Source organism: Populus trichocarpa, chromosome 12 (genome assembly GCF_000002775.5).
Source record: "Populus trichocarpa isolate Nisqually-1 chromosome 12, P.trichocarpa_v4.1, whole genome shotgun sequence".
Taxonomy (NCBI): Eukaryota; Viridiplantae; Streptophyta; class Magnoliopsida; order Malpighiales; family Salicaceae; genus Populus; species Populus trichocarpa.
The window spans coordinates 2,115,566-2,131,451 of NC_037296.2; the positions used below are offsets into that span (position 1 = coordinate 2,115,566).

A 15,886-nucleotide genomic window follows, 5' to 3' on the forward strand; every position below is an offset into this window, starting at 1 on the left:
AATCACGTTTAGCTCTGTCATTTGTATAATCTTGGTCTGTGTTGTTGGTTACATAGTACTCTTTTTTTATCAAATAATATATACTTATATCTTACAACAGTACTTTTTATGATTAATATAGAATATATGCTGGACAGAACGACATATTTAGTACACCAAGACAGATCAGAATCTAATTCAATTGGTACAGCATATTAATTTAATGCATGCCAGTTAGCTTATACCCATAAAAAAATTAATATTTATTTTTATTTTAAAATTAATACATCAAAATTATTAAAAAATATTTTTTAAAAACAAAAACTTACTCAGTATATACATGTGTGTGTAGATCACAAATCACGCTTGCACTTGGAGAACGAAACATAGTATTAAATATAAGAGATAAAACAAAAGTTGAGCTAGCAGCCAGATGTTACCTTTTGCTATAATATTTGAAAATTGGAGAAAATAAATTAAAGGGTGAGTGCTTAGCTTGATTTGTCGTCAATGGTGGAATTTAATCCCAATTTCAGAAGAGGAGAGATTCCTGCCACGACCAAGATTGTCCTTTTCAAATGGATTTCAGGCCGCAGACACCAAGTCTTTTAACCCCACCCCTCTCCATAATTCATGAGATGCTTGACCAAGAGAAACCATTGGCTTGTTTTTTCTGGAAATGATGAACTTTTCACGAGTCCAGACTTTGAAAATCTTGGCGTTGCATGTACGAGAGGCAGATCCTTGAAATATCATCTACAATCAAAGACTATTATAATGTGTGGCTGCTAACTGCCTAGAAAATATCAATAAATACTCGTTTATTTACTAGAAAATAGTATATTTCAAAAAAATAATTTTATTATGAATTATTTTTTGATATTTAATAGTATCATAAAAAATAAATTACAAATTAATTTCCAGTATTTAGATATATCATGGAAAATAAGCTTGAAAATATTAATTTTTTTTTCAAGTTTATTAAAATAATGATGAATAAATCTTACAAATTAAAAAGTTGAATGAGAATGAAATTAAAAAAAAAATCTAATTTCCTAAATTATCTCAAATAAAATAAATAACAATTAAAATAATAAAAATTAAATCTAACAGATAAAAAAATTAAAAGATAATAAAATTAAAATAATTATAATTATAATTTCATAAATTATTGCAAATAAAATAAATAACAATCAAAAGAATGAGAACCAAATTTGATAGATAAAAAATTTCAATTAAAAAAATAATAAGAGAAAAGCAAATACCAATAATAAAAAAGAAGACCAAAATTAATATAAAAATCAAATTCCAAGGGGTGAAATTGAAAAAAAAAAGATTAAAAACAAAATATATAGCAATAAAAAATTTGAAGACTAAATTTGTTATAATCAGTAAATAATATGATATTTTTAAATTTTTCACAACTTCTGAAAAGTATTTTTCGTTCAAAATAAAAGGAAAACACTTTCCTAAAAACTAAGCCAAATTTTCCTTTGACTGAAAAGTGTTTTCCATTAACCAATTTTTTTAATGACAAACAAATACTAGAAACCACTTTCCGCCAAACAAATGAGACCTAATGTAGAAAGGGGTATTCGATAGTGGTACGGTTATTTTTTAAGATGTTTTTTTATTTAAAAATATATTAAAATAATATTTTTTTTATTTTTTAAAAATTATTTTTAATAACAGTAAATTAAAACAATTAAAAAAAAATTAATTTTTTTAAATTTTTTTTCAAATTTTATCCAATCTTGTTTAGATCGCCAAACGAAGCAAAATATTAATTAATGATTTTAGCTACGAGTATATATATCCCTCTGTCTGCTAATTCTGTTGTTGGTATTTGAAATTAGATTAAATAAATGGCACGAATGAATCTATGATAGGTTTGATTTTTATTTTATTAGAGTCAAATCGTGAAAAAGGGGAGAAATAACTATAAAAAGTTTAAGCTTGTTAACACTTTAAACTCAATCAAAATATTCTTATAAATGCTGCTAAAAAAAAAAAAAACATTAATCTTATTCTCTCTTCGACTAGCCACACTACCCATCACAACCACTAGTCTCCTCACCATCGTCGACCAAACCCACTTGAGCTAACCGTAATCTCAGAAACCACATTCTACCCACCCATCCCTGAGCAGTCTTGCTGCCAACCGCCCCACCGCTTTCAACCTCCTCTTCCCTTTATCAACCACCACCCAGCATAGCCCATGGTATAACAACCTTCTCCAGTACTACACTAGCCCAACAACCCTCTTCTCTCTAACCACTCCAGCGAACCTAACACCTCCACACCCCCACCAGGCCACCACACAAACTAGCTAGCATCACCACGCCAGCCTAGTGCCCTTCACTAAGAGTGGCCACCACAACCCAGCATCCACCAACTCTAATTGAACCATTAGTCACCAGATCTGACCTGTGCTTCACACCACACCACCCAAACCAGCATCCTTTTATCTCCCTTGCTAGAAAAACAACCTTGCTTGAAACCAACCACCTTACTTCCTTACAACCCTAACCAATAGCCCCAACAAATGCCGCCAATAACCACCGTAACCCATCGTCCAACTCTTCCCGAAACCATAGCCACAAACCACTTGCTCTGTCCTCTCTTTTTTCCACCAAAAACAACATAGAACCAGAGTTATAATGAGCAAGTCAATTAGGGTTTCATCATACATGGCAACACGTCACTACCAAAAGAGAATATTTTAACAAAAAATCGAGTCGACAAGTTGTGTTTGTTGTCTAGGCAAGTCAAATTTGATCGATTTGTGGTTGATTTCTTCTCTACCAAATCGATCCATAAAAAGAAAGAGTTGCATGTTGAATTCCATGAATGATCTCTTTCTTCTATCATTGGGCATATGCTCCAACAAGCTCTGGTGTTGGCAAGATTCTCAGCCGTCAGGCAAGATGCTTGGCCGAGGAGAAAGGGATTCCTGATGAGTTACTACAGAAGTTGATGCTGATGATTGAGATTATGATAACGTTTAAAGATTCTAAGGAACAATTGACCTTATGGAAAAATAAGGTTGTCTGCATAGATACACGCACTTGCAAGATTATAATCAAGTTGCTGGCCCGGCCCTAACTGGCATCAATTTCAAGCATTTCTTCCTGTCTAACACTCATGGAGAGCTGGCTCAGGTGCAATTATTCTGCAATTAGCCTTGGTGGCACATGCCCCAAATCCATCATAATTCTCAAAAACTTAATTAAAAATAAAAAAGATTTCTATTGCAAATAGATTGTAAAATAAATCAAAAAACATTTGAGATTTTCAGAAAAAAGTTGGCATTTTAATTAGAATTCTTGTTGGGACTTGAGACTTGTAGTTTTGTGACCGATCGACTAGAGGCAAACTGAAAAAGAAAAAATTGCAAATGTTTTTCAGCTGCAAATAAATTTGTAGCTAAATAAAAAAAAAAAACTACCATCTGCCGTTTGTTTCTGGAACTACCAGGGCACCAAGCCTAAGAGTGGCCCAACAACAAAAATAGGCTTTCAAAGCCCAATCCTCTCTAATTAAAATGGGCCTCTCTCTTCTACATACGAATAACAAAAGCAAACCAGTCACTCTGCTTCTTCATGTGTACCGACAGAAACGTCTCCTGAAGAATCAACCATCTGCCGTTTGTTTCTCCGTCCGGTCAGACAGAAACGGTGTCATATATCATCATCAATGGCGGAAGACGAAGTGCTTTACGAGACGCGTCTTCACATCTCCAGACCTTATACTTCCAATTACCCTCCTCTCCTACACTCCAACAAGGTCTCTCTCGATCGATCTCTCTAATTTCTTCATCTTAATCACAATTAACAGATTAATCACTGTTTTCTGTGAATGATTCAGGTCAATCAAGGCGGTTTCTTGTCCATAATCAAAGAGAAATTGAGTGATTATAGGAATTATAATTCAAAATCATCAACAGAAATTAGGAAAAATCTATCGCTGTTTATATCTACACGAGGTGATTACGTTGCTGTAGCTAGTGCTAATCAAATTACGATTTTGTCCAAAGAGAATGATTATCAGCAACCGCACGGAAGCTTCACTTGTAAGGCATTTAATTTTAATTTTACAAGCTTAAATATTAAATTATGCAGTTAATCAGTACAAAATTTTATTTTTTATTTTTTTATTTTATTTTTGGATTTTTTGATAGGTAGAGGTGGTGGTGTGTTCACGAGCGGAGTGTGGTCTGAATTTCATGGTGTCTTAGGAGTAGTAGATGATAGTGATACGGTTTATTTGATCAAAGTGAATGGGGAAGAGATTATGAGAATTAGTAAGCGGCAGTTGAGAGCAAGTTCGTCGATAGTAGGATTGATTCCACAGGATGCTGATGATAATGATGCGCAGCGGTCTTGTTTGTAAGTGTTGTTGGATTTGCATCGTATGTTAATAACATGTTAAGTTATGTGATTTTGATGGATGATTAATTGGTTGAAAAAGTTTTCCAGGTGTAGATTTGTTGTTATTACAGCAGATGGATGTCTTCATTTGATTGAGATGAGTAAGGAGCCAAGTGCTTCTGTTTTAAATAGTGGGTTGAAGTCGCTGGGGAAGTTTCCAAAGGATGTTTTCTGCTCTGACTATAGTTCGGAATGTTCCTTGCTTGTTGTTGTTGGTAGTGCAGTTGGTATCTCGCAATCGTCTGTTGAAAATGCTGCTGGTATGTTTTAGGGCATTGTTATTTTTGTTGTGGTAGTCAAGTGAAAGTTTGATTTTGTTGAGGGGTTTATGTAATTGATATAATATGATTCTATTTATGTACATTTGACATGTAATTTGGAGGTGGGCGTGAAAATGCTAGGATTTTTTTTTTGTTTTTTTTTTAGTTATATGGGAATAATTTTGAATATCAAGTTGTCTTGTTTTTCTAACCTTCAAATGACGGGATGCTTATCAACAATTTTAGTCTCTTATAATTTTTCATCAAATCACACTGAGTTTGAATTTCCAACTACTTTCTATATATGCAAGTACTAAAGCTTGTTCTTGTTTGTAGCCTGACTTGCATTTCTCAATGAAAGATCAAATGTTTGAGTCCTGCTAAGCATATTTGGACTTTAACTCTCAGATTTGAATCCTTGTGTCTAGCCCACACATGACAACTCACATAGGATTTATGGAGTTTCTTCATTTTTTCCTAAACTCTTTGGAGCATACTTTGAAAAAAAGAATTACAAAAATAATAATACCCTAATTGACATTTTGGCCCATGAATTTGTAATGCAACTCGCCGTGTAGATGGTGAAATCATATATGTTAAATACCCACCCCAGGCAGCTTGGAAAAGCATTTTTTTTACCTTTATTATTTTTTTTTAAATTACATTAGACAGTTTTGGAATTTTATATTCTATATTTTTTTTCAGGATCTTGTCTTCTTTCTCTTTGGTGTAGAAGTCGAAACTTAGATTTGGAACCATTGATTTCTATTCAGTTCGAAGGCTTGTATTCCAAATCAAAAGATGCCATACTATCATGTCCAAAGGTGCTAATTTCACCACAAGGTAAGTTTGTTGCCACTTTAGATATAACAGGACGCTTGCACATTTTCAAGATGGATAAAGAAAGTCGATCACTTGTGAGTTTTGCTTGTGAAGAGCAATTACGTTCACAAGGAACCAGTAACATAACAAATGGACAGAATGAGCTTTTAAATGATATTGTGGATTTTACTTGGTGGTCTGACCGCATCATGACTCTTGCAAAACGTGGAGGCATTTTGGCCATGCTTGATATTGTTACTGGCTTAAAGTTTCAAGAGCACAACCATCTATATTCAATGCTTGTTCTGGATAGGATACAGCAGTTTCAAGGCCGCATATTTGTTTTAGATAGCAAAGTTCCAAGTAAACCTCATAGAGAGTCAGGTAATGTGTACAATGTAGAGCAGGTCACAGGTAGCAGAAGTGATCAACTTGATGTTTCCCAGTTGCACTGGAGCTTGATCTCACTGTCAAAGAGATCTGTTCCTGAAATGTATAATATCTTAATTAGTAACTGTAAATATCAAGCTGCCTTGGACTTTGCCAATCGTCATGGCTTGGACAGAGATGAAGTTTTAAAATCTCAGTGGCTGCACTCTAGCCAAGGAAAAGATGGTATTAACATGTTTTTGTCCAATATCAAGGATCACAGTTTTGTGCTTTCTGAATGTGTTGATAAGGTTGGACCAACAGAAGATGCGGTAAAAGCTCTACTGTCATATGGGCTGCAAGTGACTGATCAGTTCCGTTTTTCGGAATCAGAAGCTGATGAAGGGAGCCAGATCTGGGATTTTCGTATGGCTAGACTTCAGCTGTTACAATTCAGGGACAGGCTAGAGACCTATATGGGGATAAACATGGGCAGGTATTGTGTTATTTGGGAACTCAATCCCCTCTCTCTCATGGCTTACGGGTATTTATCAGAAATACAATGCTTCATCAGGATCTGGACAACCATTTTTGATGTATTTTATGAACTTTTACTTGACAAACAGGCTGAATTCCTTGATGCATTTGCATACTATGCAAGTTCATATTGATTTTTGTAGGAAAAAAAAGACCCGCTATTCTTTCTATGGATATTGAAGCTGTTTATATCAACTACATGCAGAAAAATCTCATGCAAATTTCTCCATTAAGTCCCACTTTCATACTGTGATTTAATTTGGATCATTGAAGATGCTGCACCCACATAAATGATTTGATTCTTGATACATAATTTCAGGTTTCTTAATTCATTTTCCTTCACATGCGAAAAAGCTTTAGCATAATGATTTTATGATGCTATGCTTATAATTATTCTGCTGCTGTTATTGATATCATTGCTGGAAATTCTTATGCTATTAAAGAAACATAGCATAAAATATTCCTGGATTGTGTAATGACTTTATAATGCTGTGGTTATTATTATACTGCTGTTGTTGTTGCTGCCATTGCTGGAAAATTCTTATGAGATTAAAGAAATATAGCATAAATGCACCTGAATTTACTATCAGATTATTAGTCGTATTGACTGATAGTGTATTGACATAGTCTTTGTGCAGGTTTTCTGTACAGGAATATCGCAAATTTCGTATTATACCTGTTGGTGAAGCTGCCATAACACTTGCTGAAAGTGGGAAAATTGGGGCCCTAAACCTCCTCTTCAAGCGTCATCCTTATTCACTATCTCCTTCATTGTTGAAAATATTAGCTGCTATTCCTGAAACTGTTCCTCTTCAAACCTATGGGCAGCTTCTTCCTGGGAGATCTCCTCCCCCAAGAATTGCTCTTAGGGAAGAAGATTGGGTAGAATGTGAGGAAATGGTTAACTTTATCAATAGGCTACCAGAGAATCATGAGATTGGTACCCAGATCCAAACTGAGCCCATTGTCAAGCGGCGCCTTGGTTATCTTTGGCCGTCATCTAGTGAACTCTCTGAGTGGTACAAGAACAGAGCTAGAGATATTGATAGCTTTAGTGGCCAGCTTGACAACTGCATCGACTTGATTGATTTGGCTTGCCGCAAAGGCATCTATGAGTTACAGAAGTTTCATGAGGATATTTTATTGTTGCACCAGCTAATTTATTCTGATGAAAATGATGTTGACGCATGTTCTAATATGAGTCTTATCTCCTGGGAACAGTTATCTGATTACGAAAAATTCAGAATGATGCTTAAGGGAGTGAAAGAGGAAAATGTGGTAAAGAGGTTGCATGATAAGGCTATTCCATTTATGAGAAATAGGTTTCACAACATGACCTATTTTACTCAAGATCAGGATACAGATTGCCATTTTCCTTCGCATGAAAATGATTCATTTGTGGTAAAATGGCTAAAGGAAATTGCATTGGAGAATAAACTAGACACATGCTTGATGGTTATTGAGGAAGGATGCAGGGAATTGCATATGAATGGTTTCTTCAAGGATGAGATTGAGGCTGTAGATTGTGCTTTGCAGTGCATTTATTTGTGCACTGTTACAGATAGATGGAGTGTAATGGCTGCCTTATTGTCAAAACTCCCACAGAAGCAAGGTACATTCTGTGTAGTACAGATTTGATTGAAAAAATATTAATTAGGTTTTATTGGTTGCTATTTCGTTTATAAATTTCTAAATAATATAGGTCTCAACACGCGTGTGCATACATCTTGTGCACTTAGAGAGGGATTTGGTGGGGGTGGGGGTGTTTCATTTTGTAAAAAAGAATGAAGTTGGAGTCAACATGTATTCACTGTAGCTAGTGAGAGATCTCATGGTACAGAAAACAGTTTCTGCATTTAAATAAGCTCATGGCAGAGCTGATTCTTATTAGCCCAGAGATGCCAATTATGAGATTTCAAACTTGAAATAGGAATTGGCATAGAAGATACAGATCATTCCAATTAAGTTCTGCTCTCAAGTTGGAGTTGCTTTTAAAATCTGAAGTTTCGATGACATGAGTGTTCTTTATTGATTTTCCTGAATCTGGAACTTTACCCTTTTTTTAAGTTGTTCTTGGATAATCAAGAGTATTGGCTTTAATGACTATCTATATTCTACTGAAGACTGAAACGTATAGAAATATCAGGATACATGAACACAAAGCATAGTACTTTGTGTGCATTTTTGTCATCTTTGGTTATCGTTGATATTGGAATTATTGATGATTAATAGTATTTCACCTTAACAGATGTCGGTATTTCTATTGAGCACCTCGAGAAACGACTGAAGCTTGCTGAAGGTCATATTGAAGCAGGGAGGCTTCTGGCACTGTACCAGGTTTGTCTTTTGTTTTCTATGGCCCATGCTTCTTTTGATCAGGAAATTCATTACAACCATCAAATAAATGAATCATTAGATATATGCTTCTATTCAGGAATCTTCACTTTCTAGCATGCTCTTTACTTCTTTGTTTCAGGTTCCAAAGCCAATGAATTTCTTCCTTGAGGCCCATGCAGATGAAAAAGGTGTTAAACAGATTCTTCGTCTTATACTGTCAAAATTTGTTCGCAGACAGCCAGGTCGATCAGATAATGATTGGGCAAACATGTGGCATGATTTGCAATGCTTGCGAGAGAAGGCTTTTCCTTTCCTTGACCCAGAGTATATGCTAGTGGAATTCTGCAGAGGACTGCTGAAAGCTGGGAAATTTTCACTTGCTAGAAATTATCTGAAAGGTACAAGTTCAGTAGCCTTGGCATCAGAGAAAGCAGAAAATCTTGTTATTCAAGCTGCACGGGAGTACTTTTTCTCAGCTTCAAGTTTGTCTTGCTCTGAAGTAAGCACTAGTGCATGTTAAGCTCTGTTATGGCTTTGGATACCTGGCAGTAATTTGATATGTTCATCTCTTTAAATATCCATTAAATAACTGCATGTTCTGAATTTGAATATGGGTTTTAGTATGCCATGCTTTGTATCACTAGGAATTGTTCTGAAGGCACTCTTGTAGTTTAAAACTTTTAATTAGATATTTGTGGAATCGTGAAACTCTTTTGGTTTAATATTTCATTATATGTCATCAAATGCATTTTCTAGCTATTAACTTGTTATGGTTATCTTTTTGGAGTACCTATGCCATGAGGCTAAAGTCTAAATCCATCAAAGAGAAGGAACTGTGGGTCAAAGTCAGATTTGTTTCGTGTGCCATTCATCTTCCTCCAATTATCTTTTGGAAAAATAAAAAATACCAGCAATTCCAGCCGCAAAGCTCAATCATGACCAGCATAATCTCCACCAGCATACCTGCACTGCAACAATCCAATTACCACAACCAGTAATCCTAACTGTCACAAATTCTCCAGAACCAATGCTACAGAATCCACTCCATTGCTGTATCACAACCTAAATGACTGTCCACAGACCTGTCATCTCCACCACAAATCCAACTCAAATTGCAGTCACAGGCCCCCAACCAACAATCAAAACCATTGCCGTGTCACACAATACATCCCACCATAATTACAACAAACCTGTTTCAAACCCATCCTTATGTGACCAAATATTTATATCAAATCCTTGTATTTCAAATAGACACACATCATTAATAAAAGATTCACGAAAACTTTAATTCCTCATAAGTTTTGTGCATATGAAAAAATCTTCTTTCCAGGCAGATGACTATAACCTTATTTGGCCAGCATCTAAGTTTTGAAAAAGAAAGTGTGAGACCCTACAAATGATTGACTCAAAACAGGGTCTATCTTGTAATGTGTGATTTTATTTTCTGGTACTTGAGTTCCATTTGCCTTTTGAGGCATATCGGCTATGTGAATTAGAATGGCGGAGGATCACTTGTCTGTAGTCATGAGAGGAATCAAAGAGGAATTGTTGGCAGTCTAGAGAGAAGTTGCGGAGACAGAGAGCTAGAACACTTGTGTTTTCATTTCTTTAGACAGTGTTATAGAACACTAGAAGTTTTATACATTTTTTCCACTTGAAAAGAAACATCTAATAGTTGAAATATTGTCTTTAACATGTTTTGGTCTGTCACAGGAAAAAAAAAAGTTTTGCTGGAGTTTCTATGAATTCCTCAAAAATCACAATTATAATTGTGTTTTTGGAGTTTTTTAATTAGATGTTGGTGGATTCTCTGCGGTGCATTTAGATTTTTTAATTAGATGTTCTAAAACTGAACATGGACTTTCTGTTGTATGTCAGAGCCAAGTTTGAAGTATCACCTATAAGGTATCATGATGGTGTTTTCTTGATGTATTGTATTATTATGTATGTTGGATTATCAAATAATGCTTCAGTTCTTTTTTCTTTTTCTTTTTTTTATGAAATGGAGTAGGTTGTGAGGTGGCTGGGGTTCTTTTAACAAACTTATGGAATAAGTAATTGTAACCTGTTGTGTTTTAGGTTCTCTAATTTCTTTTTACTAGCGACATTATAATATGCAATAATGTTTCCATTGTTTATTCAGATTTAATCATTGAATTCGAGATGACGTTGTTTTGATTTTTCAAATGGCTGTCTTCCTTTATAAATTGATTGATTTTGCTTCTGCAACTTGTTTCAGATCTGGAAGGCTAAGGAATGCCTTAATTTATTTCCAAGTAGCAGAAATGTTCAGACAGAGGCTGATTTAATTGATGCTCTCACTGTTAAACTTCCTTACCTTGGAGTGACTCTACTTCCTTTGCAATTTAGGCAAATAAAGGATCCTATAGAGATCATCAAAATGGCAATCACTAGCCAAGCTGGAGCTTATCTACATGTTGATGAACTCATTGAGGTTGCCAAACTTCTTGGGTTGAACTCTTCAGAAGATATATCTACTGTTCAGGAAGCTATTGCTAGAGAAGCTGCAGTGGCAGGTGATCTACAATTGGCATTTGATCTCTGTCTTGTTCTGGCCAAAAAAGGGCATGGTCATGTTTGGGATCTATGTGCTGCGATAGCCAGGGGTCCTGCCCTTGAAAATATTGATATAGGCTCTCGAAAGCATTTACTAGGTTTTGCTTTGAGTCATTGTGATGAGGAATCTATTGGTGAGTTGCTTCATGCGTGGAAAGATCTTGACATGCAAGGCCAGTGTGAGACACTGTCAATCTTGACTGGGACAAGTCCTTCAAGCTTCTCAGATCAAGGTTCGTCTATAACATCACCCCCAGCCTATGAAGAAACAATTGATCTTAAGGATTACTCTGAACTGGACGGAGGAGCAAGCAGTGGAGATCGAGAAGTTTGTTTCAGTAACATTAAAAACACACTTTCTTTTGTTACTAAAAACTGTCGTGTGGATAGTGGAACTGATCTGGAATCTTTTTTGTGGGAAAATGGAAAACTTGTATCTTTTGCCTCTATTCAACTTCCATGGTTGCTTGAATTGAGTAAGAAAGCAGATAATGGTAAGAAATTTTCTACCTTTATTCCTGGTAAGCATTACGTTAGCATAAAAACACAAGCTGTGGTAACTATCCTGTCGTGGCTGGCAAAAAATGATTATGCTCCCAGAGATGATGTTATCGCCTCACTGGCAAAATCAATCATAGAACCACCTGTTACAGAAGAGGAGGATATCATGGGGTGCTCTATCTTATTGAATCTCGCGGATGCCTTTAGTGGAGTAGAAATAATAGAAGAGCAGCTAAGGATACGGGAGAATTACCAAGAAATTTGTAGCATCATGAATGTGGGAATGACATACAGTTTATTACATAACTCTGGAGTTGAGTGCAAGGGTCCGGCTCAGAGGAGAGAGCTGCTGCTGAGGAAGTTTAAAGAGAAGCACAAACCACCTAGTTCAGGTGATTGTCCATAGTTGGTTATTTATCATAAAAAATCTACCTGGCATAGACTTCCGCTGTGATTCTATTTTATACCACTTAATGTTCTTTCCAGAGCAATGAAGGTAATTCTTCTGTCTGTTGTTTTACCTGTTGAATGCAGATGAAATGACCAAAATTGATGTACAGTCCACGTTTTGGAGGGAATGGAAGTTTAAATTGGAAGAAAAAAAACATGTAGCTGAACAATCTAGAGTGTTGGAGAAAATCATTCCTGGAGTTGAAACTGGGCGTTTTCTGTCTGGTGACCTTGACTACATTAAGAGTGCTATTTTCTCCTTGATTGAATCAGTAAAGTTCGAAAAGAAGCACATTATAAAGGATGTGTTAAGATTGGTCGATGCCTATGGCTTAAATCACACTGAGGTATGCTGGTGTATCTGTTTTTATCTTTGAATGCATGGAGGACAACCAACTGATCTTTTGACTTGTTATATAATATTTTTTCTCTGTTCTTCAGGTGCTACTAAGGTATCTTAGTTCTATCCTTGTTTCTGAGGTTTGGACTGATGATGATGATGTTAAGGCTGAAATTTCAGAGGTCAAAGGAGAAATAATTAGCTTTGGTTCTGAAACCATCAAAACTATTTCCTTGGTTGTATACCCTACAATTGATGGGTGCAACAAGCAACGCCTTGCTTGTATATATGGCCTCCTCTCTGACTGCTACTTGTGGCTGGGAGAATCCAAAAAATCATCGTCAACAGCACATCCAAATTCACCAAATTTGTCTGCTCTTGATGTAGCTCGTTTGTACAAGGTCTTTGAGCAAGAATGTCATAGAGTTTCTTTTATCAAGAACTTAGACTTCAAGAATGTTGCTGGATTAGATGGTTTGAATTTGCAGTCTTTCAAAAATGAAGTCTTTTCACATGTTAATGAATCTAGCTTGGAAGCCTTGGCAAAAATGGTACAAACATTGGCCAGTATCTATGCTGATTCACTGCCTGAAGGTCTCATAGTGTGGCAAGATGTCTACAAACATTACACAATGAGTTTATTGACTACTTTGGAAAGTAGAGTTAGAAAAGAGTGTGATGTTCAAAATGCTGAAAGATTTCAGGAATTTATGAGTCAACTGGAGCAAACCTATGATTTTTGCAGAACATATATGAGGCTTTTGTCACATTCAGATTCTTTAGATATTATGAAGCGATACTTCACAGTGATTATACCCCTGCACAGTTCTCATGAGATTATACCTGATAACTCAACATGGCAGGATTGCGTCATTGTTCTTTTGAACTTCTGGCTTAAATTGACAGAAGAAATGCAGGAGATAGCATTAGATGAGAGTTCAGTAGGAACACTGAGGTTTGATCCAGAGTTCTTATCAAGTTGCCTGAAGGTTTTTATGAGGATGGTGATGGAGGACAGTGTTTCACCAAGTCAGGCCAGGGGCACCGTAATTGGTTATGCAAGTTCTGGTTTAATTGGAGATTTTTCTGTTGAGATACCAATTTTCTGCAGAGCTATGTTATATTCTGGTTGCGGGTTTGGAGCCATTTCAGAAGTATTCTTGGAATCAATGTCAATCTGCGCCATCAGCTCAGCTTCAACTGCTAAGAATGAATCCCTGGATCTTCCTCATCTCTATGTAAATATGTTGGAGCTGATTCTAAGAAACTTGGTTGGTGGATCCCATGAACACCAGAATCTGTATCATTTGTTATCATCTCTGAGTAAGTTGGAAGGTCAAATGGAGAATTTGCAAAGAGTCAGGCATGTAGTTTGGGAAAGAATGGCCCAATTCTCTGATAATTTGGAGCTCCCAAGCCATGTTCGAGTATATGTTCTAGAGATTATGCAGTTCATCACAGGTAGAAGCATTAAGGGTTTCTCCACAGAGCTAAATTCTAATCTTTTACCATGGGAAGGATGGGATGGGTTGCTCTCTACTGGTAAAAAGAGCAACCCTTCTGCAAATCAGGGGTCACCTGATCATACAGATAATTCTAGCAGGTTTACAAGTACACTGGTTGCCCTCAGATCATCTCAGCTCGCATCAGCCATATCCCCAAGCATAGCAATTACCCCTGATGATCTCTTGAATGCTGAGACTGCAGTCTCTTGCTTCTTGAAATTGTGTGAATCTTCCAGTACAGAGCCTCATTTCGATGCTTTGATAGGCATTTTAGAAGAGTGGGAAGGGTTTTTTGTAACTGCAAAAGATGAGGTAGATACCACAGAAGCAACAGAAACAGGAAATGACTGGAATAATGATGACTGGGATGAAGGATGGGAGAGCTTTCAGGAAGTAGAAGCTCTGGAGAAAGAGAAGCCAGAGAATTCCAATCACGTTCATCCTTTACATGTCTGTTGGATGGAAATTTTCAAAAAGCTTATCACGTTGTCCAAGTTTAAGGATGTGCTAAGACTGATTGACTGTTCCCTATCAAAATCTTATGGAATATTGCTTGATGAAGATGATGCGAGGAGCTTGAGTCACACTGTGCTTGAGAAAGATTCTTTTATGGCTCTAAAAATGGGGCTTCTTCTGCCTTATGAAGCAATACAGTTGCAGTGTTTGAATGTAGTTGAAGACAAGCTGAAACAAGGAGGGATCTCAGGCGTGCTTGGCAGGGACCATGAGGTCTTAATGCTCGTGTTATCTTCTGGGGTTATATCAAATATAATCACCAAACCCTCATATGGCACCACTTTCTCATATCTCTGCTATGTGGTTGGGAATTTCTCGCGCCAGAGTCAGGAAGCCCAGTTATCAACAATCACAAACAAGGGAGCAAATGAACGTGTAAACATAGAGAAAGATGTGTTGTTACTTTTCATAAGAATCATGTTCCCCTGCTTCATATCAGAGCTTGTGAAGACAGATCAGCAGATCCTAGCTGGATTTCTCATTACAAAATTTATGCACACAAATCCTTCTTTCAGTCTCATAAACACCACAGAGTCTAGTCTTAGTAGGTACTTGGAGAGGCAGCTCCATGCACTACAGCAAGGCGACTACTTTTCCCTCGAGGAGATAAGTTCCTGTGAAATGTTCAGGAATACAGTCTCCAGACTGACGAACAAGTTGGGAGATGAGATTCGATCGGCATTGCCATTGCTTTCTAGTAATGCTAGATGAACTATCTTATAAACCTTCTTTTTTTTGCCCCTGAAGGAGGGGGGTCGGGGTGGAGAGGGTCTTATTTTAAGAAACCCATCTAGATCACTCACAGATGTATGTATTGTTGCTTCCCAGTTCCAAACGCCGGACATCAAATAGGAAAGAGGACTGGCAGGTCTTGAAAAGAAGCAAGGGTTAGCTAGGTTCTCCAGTCCACTGGCTCCCCGTTTCAGGCTCCAGACCTTTCTCAGTAAGATTTTTTTTTTAGCAAATTTGCCTTGATTCACTTAAGAACATTTTTTACTTTGTGTTTCAAACTTGTAGGATATCACTCCCTTTTCTTGTTCGTTCCTATGCAGGTTATATGGTTTTCTTCTTGGTTTTTAAGTAGGTATGTATGTATTTATCAGAATTTTGGTTCGACTGCTTTCTGTATACACAGTGTGCCTAAACCATCAACGAGTTGCTATATCGTCCTTGCATCTGTCTTTTGGTTTTGAAATGCTGATTGAATTACTTACACATTTTCATATATAATAAGAGCCATTTCTTGAGAAATTTCTTGCAATC

At 36.4% G+C, this 15,886-nt stretch overlaps 1 protein-coding gene across 3 annotated transcripts; it reads left to right on the forward strand.

Annotated features, from left to right (window-relative positions):
* The first annotated feature begins 2,131 nt into the window (after positions 1-2,131).
* LOC7464293 (MAG2-interacting protein 2) lies at positions 2,132-15,800 on the forward strand. 3 transcript variants are annotated; one of them, XM_002317764.4, is made up of 12 exons: positions 2,132-3,140; positions 3,596-3,765; positions 3,847-4,051; positions 4,160-4,367; positions 4,458-4,669; positions 5,375-6,356; positions 7,036-8,009; positions 8,646-8,734; positions 8,874-9,233; positions 10,974-12,204; positions 12,347-12,609; positions 12,704-15,800. In XM_002317764.4, exons 2-12 carry the CDS (start codon positions 3,676-3,678, stop codon positions 15,332-15,334), a joined length of 7,245 nt encoding a protein of 2,414 aa, XP_002317800.2. In that variant the 5' UTR covers positions 2,132-3,140; positions 3,596-3,675; the 3' UTR covers positions 15,335-15,800. The 3 variants fall into 3 exon arrangements, 2 of the variants coding, with proteins under 2 accessions (XP_002317800.2, XP_024438252.1); XR_002977071.2 differs by lacking the exon at positions 2,132-3,140 and having other exon boundaries at positions 3,542-3,765; positions 12,704-15,566; positions 15,676-15,800; XM_024582484.2 differs by lacking the exons at positions 2,132-3,140; positions 3,596-3,765; positions 3,847-4,051 and having other exon boundaries at positions 4,219-4,367; positions 4,450-4,669.
* The last annotated feature ends 86 nt before the right edge of the window (positions 15,801-15,886 follow it).

What these genes read in the sequence shown, in the direction of transcription:
- LOC7464293 (XM_002317764.4), top strand. Translation starts at nt 3,676, where the DNA reads ATGGCGGAAGACGAAGTGCTTTACGAGACGCGTCTTCACATCTCCAGA. An exon ending in CTCTCCTACACTCCAACAAG is followed by an intron (nt 3,766 to 3,846) that starts GTCTCTCTCGAT and finishes TGAATGATTCAG; the next exon opens with GTCAATCAAGGCGGTTTCTT. An exon ending in CAAGTTTGTCTTGCTCTGAA is followed by an intron (nt 9,234 to 10,973) that starts GTAAGCACTAGT and finishes AACTTGTTTCAG; the next exon opens with ATCTGGAAGGCTAAGGAATG.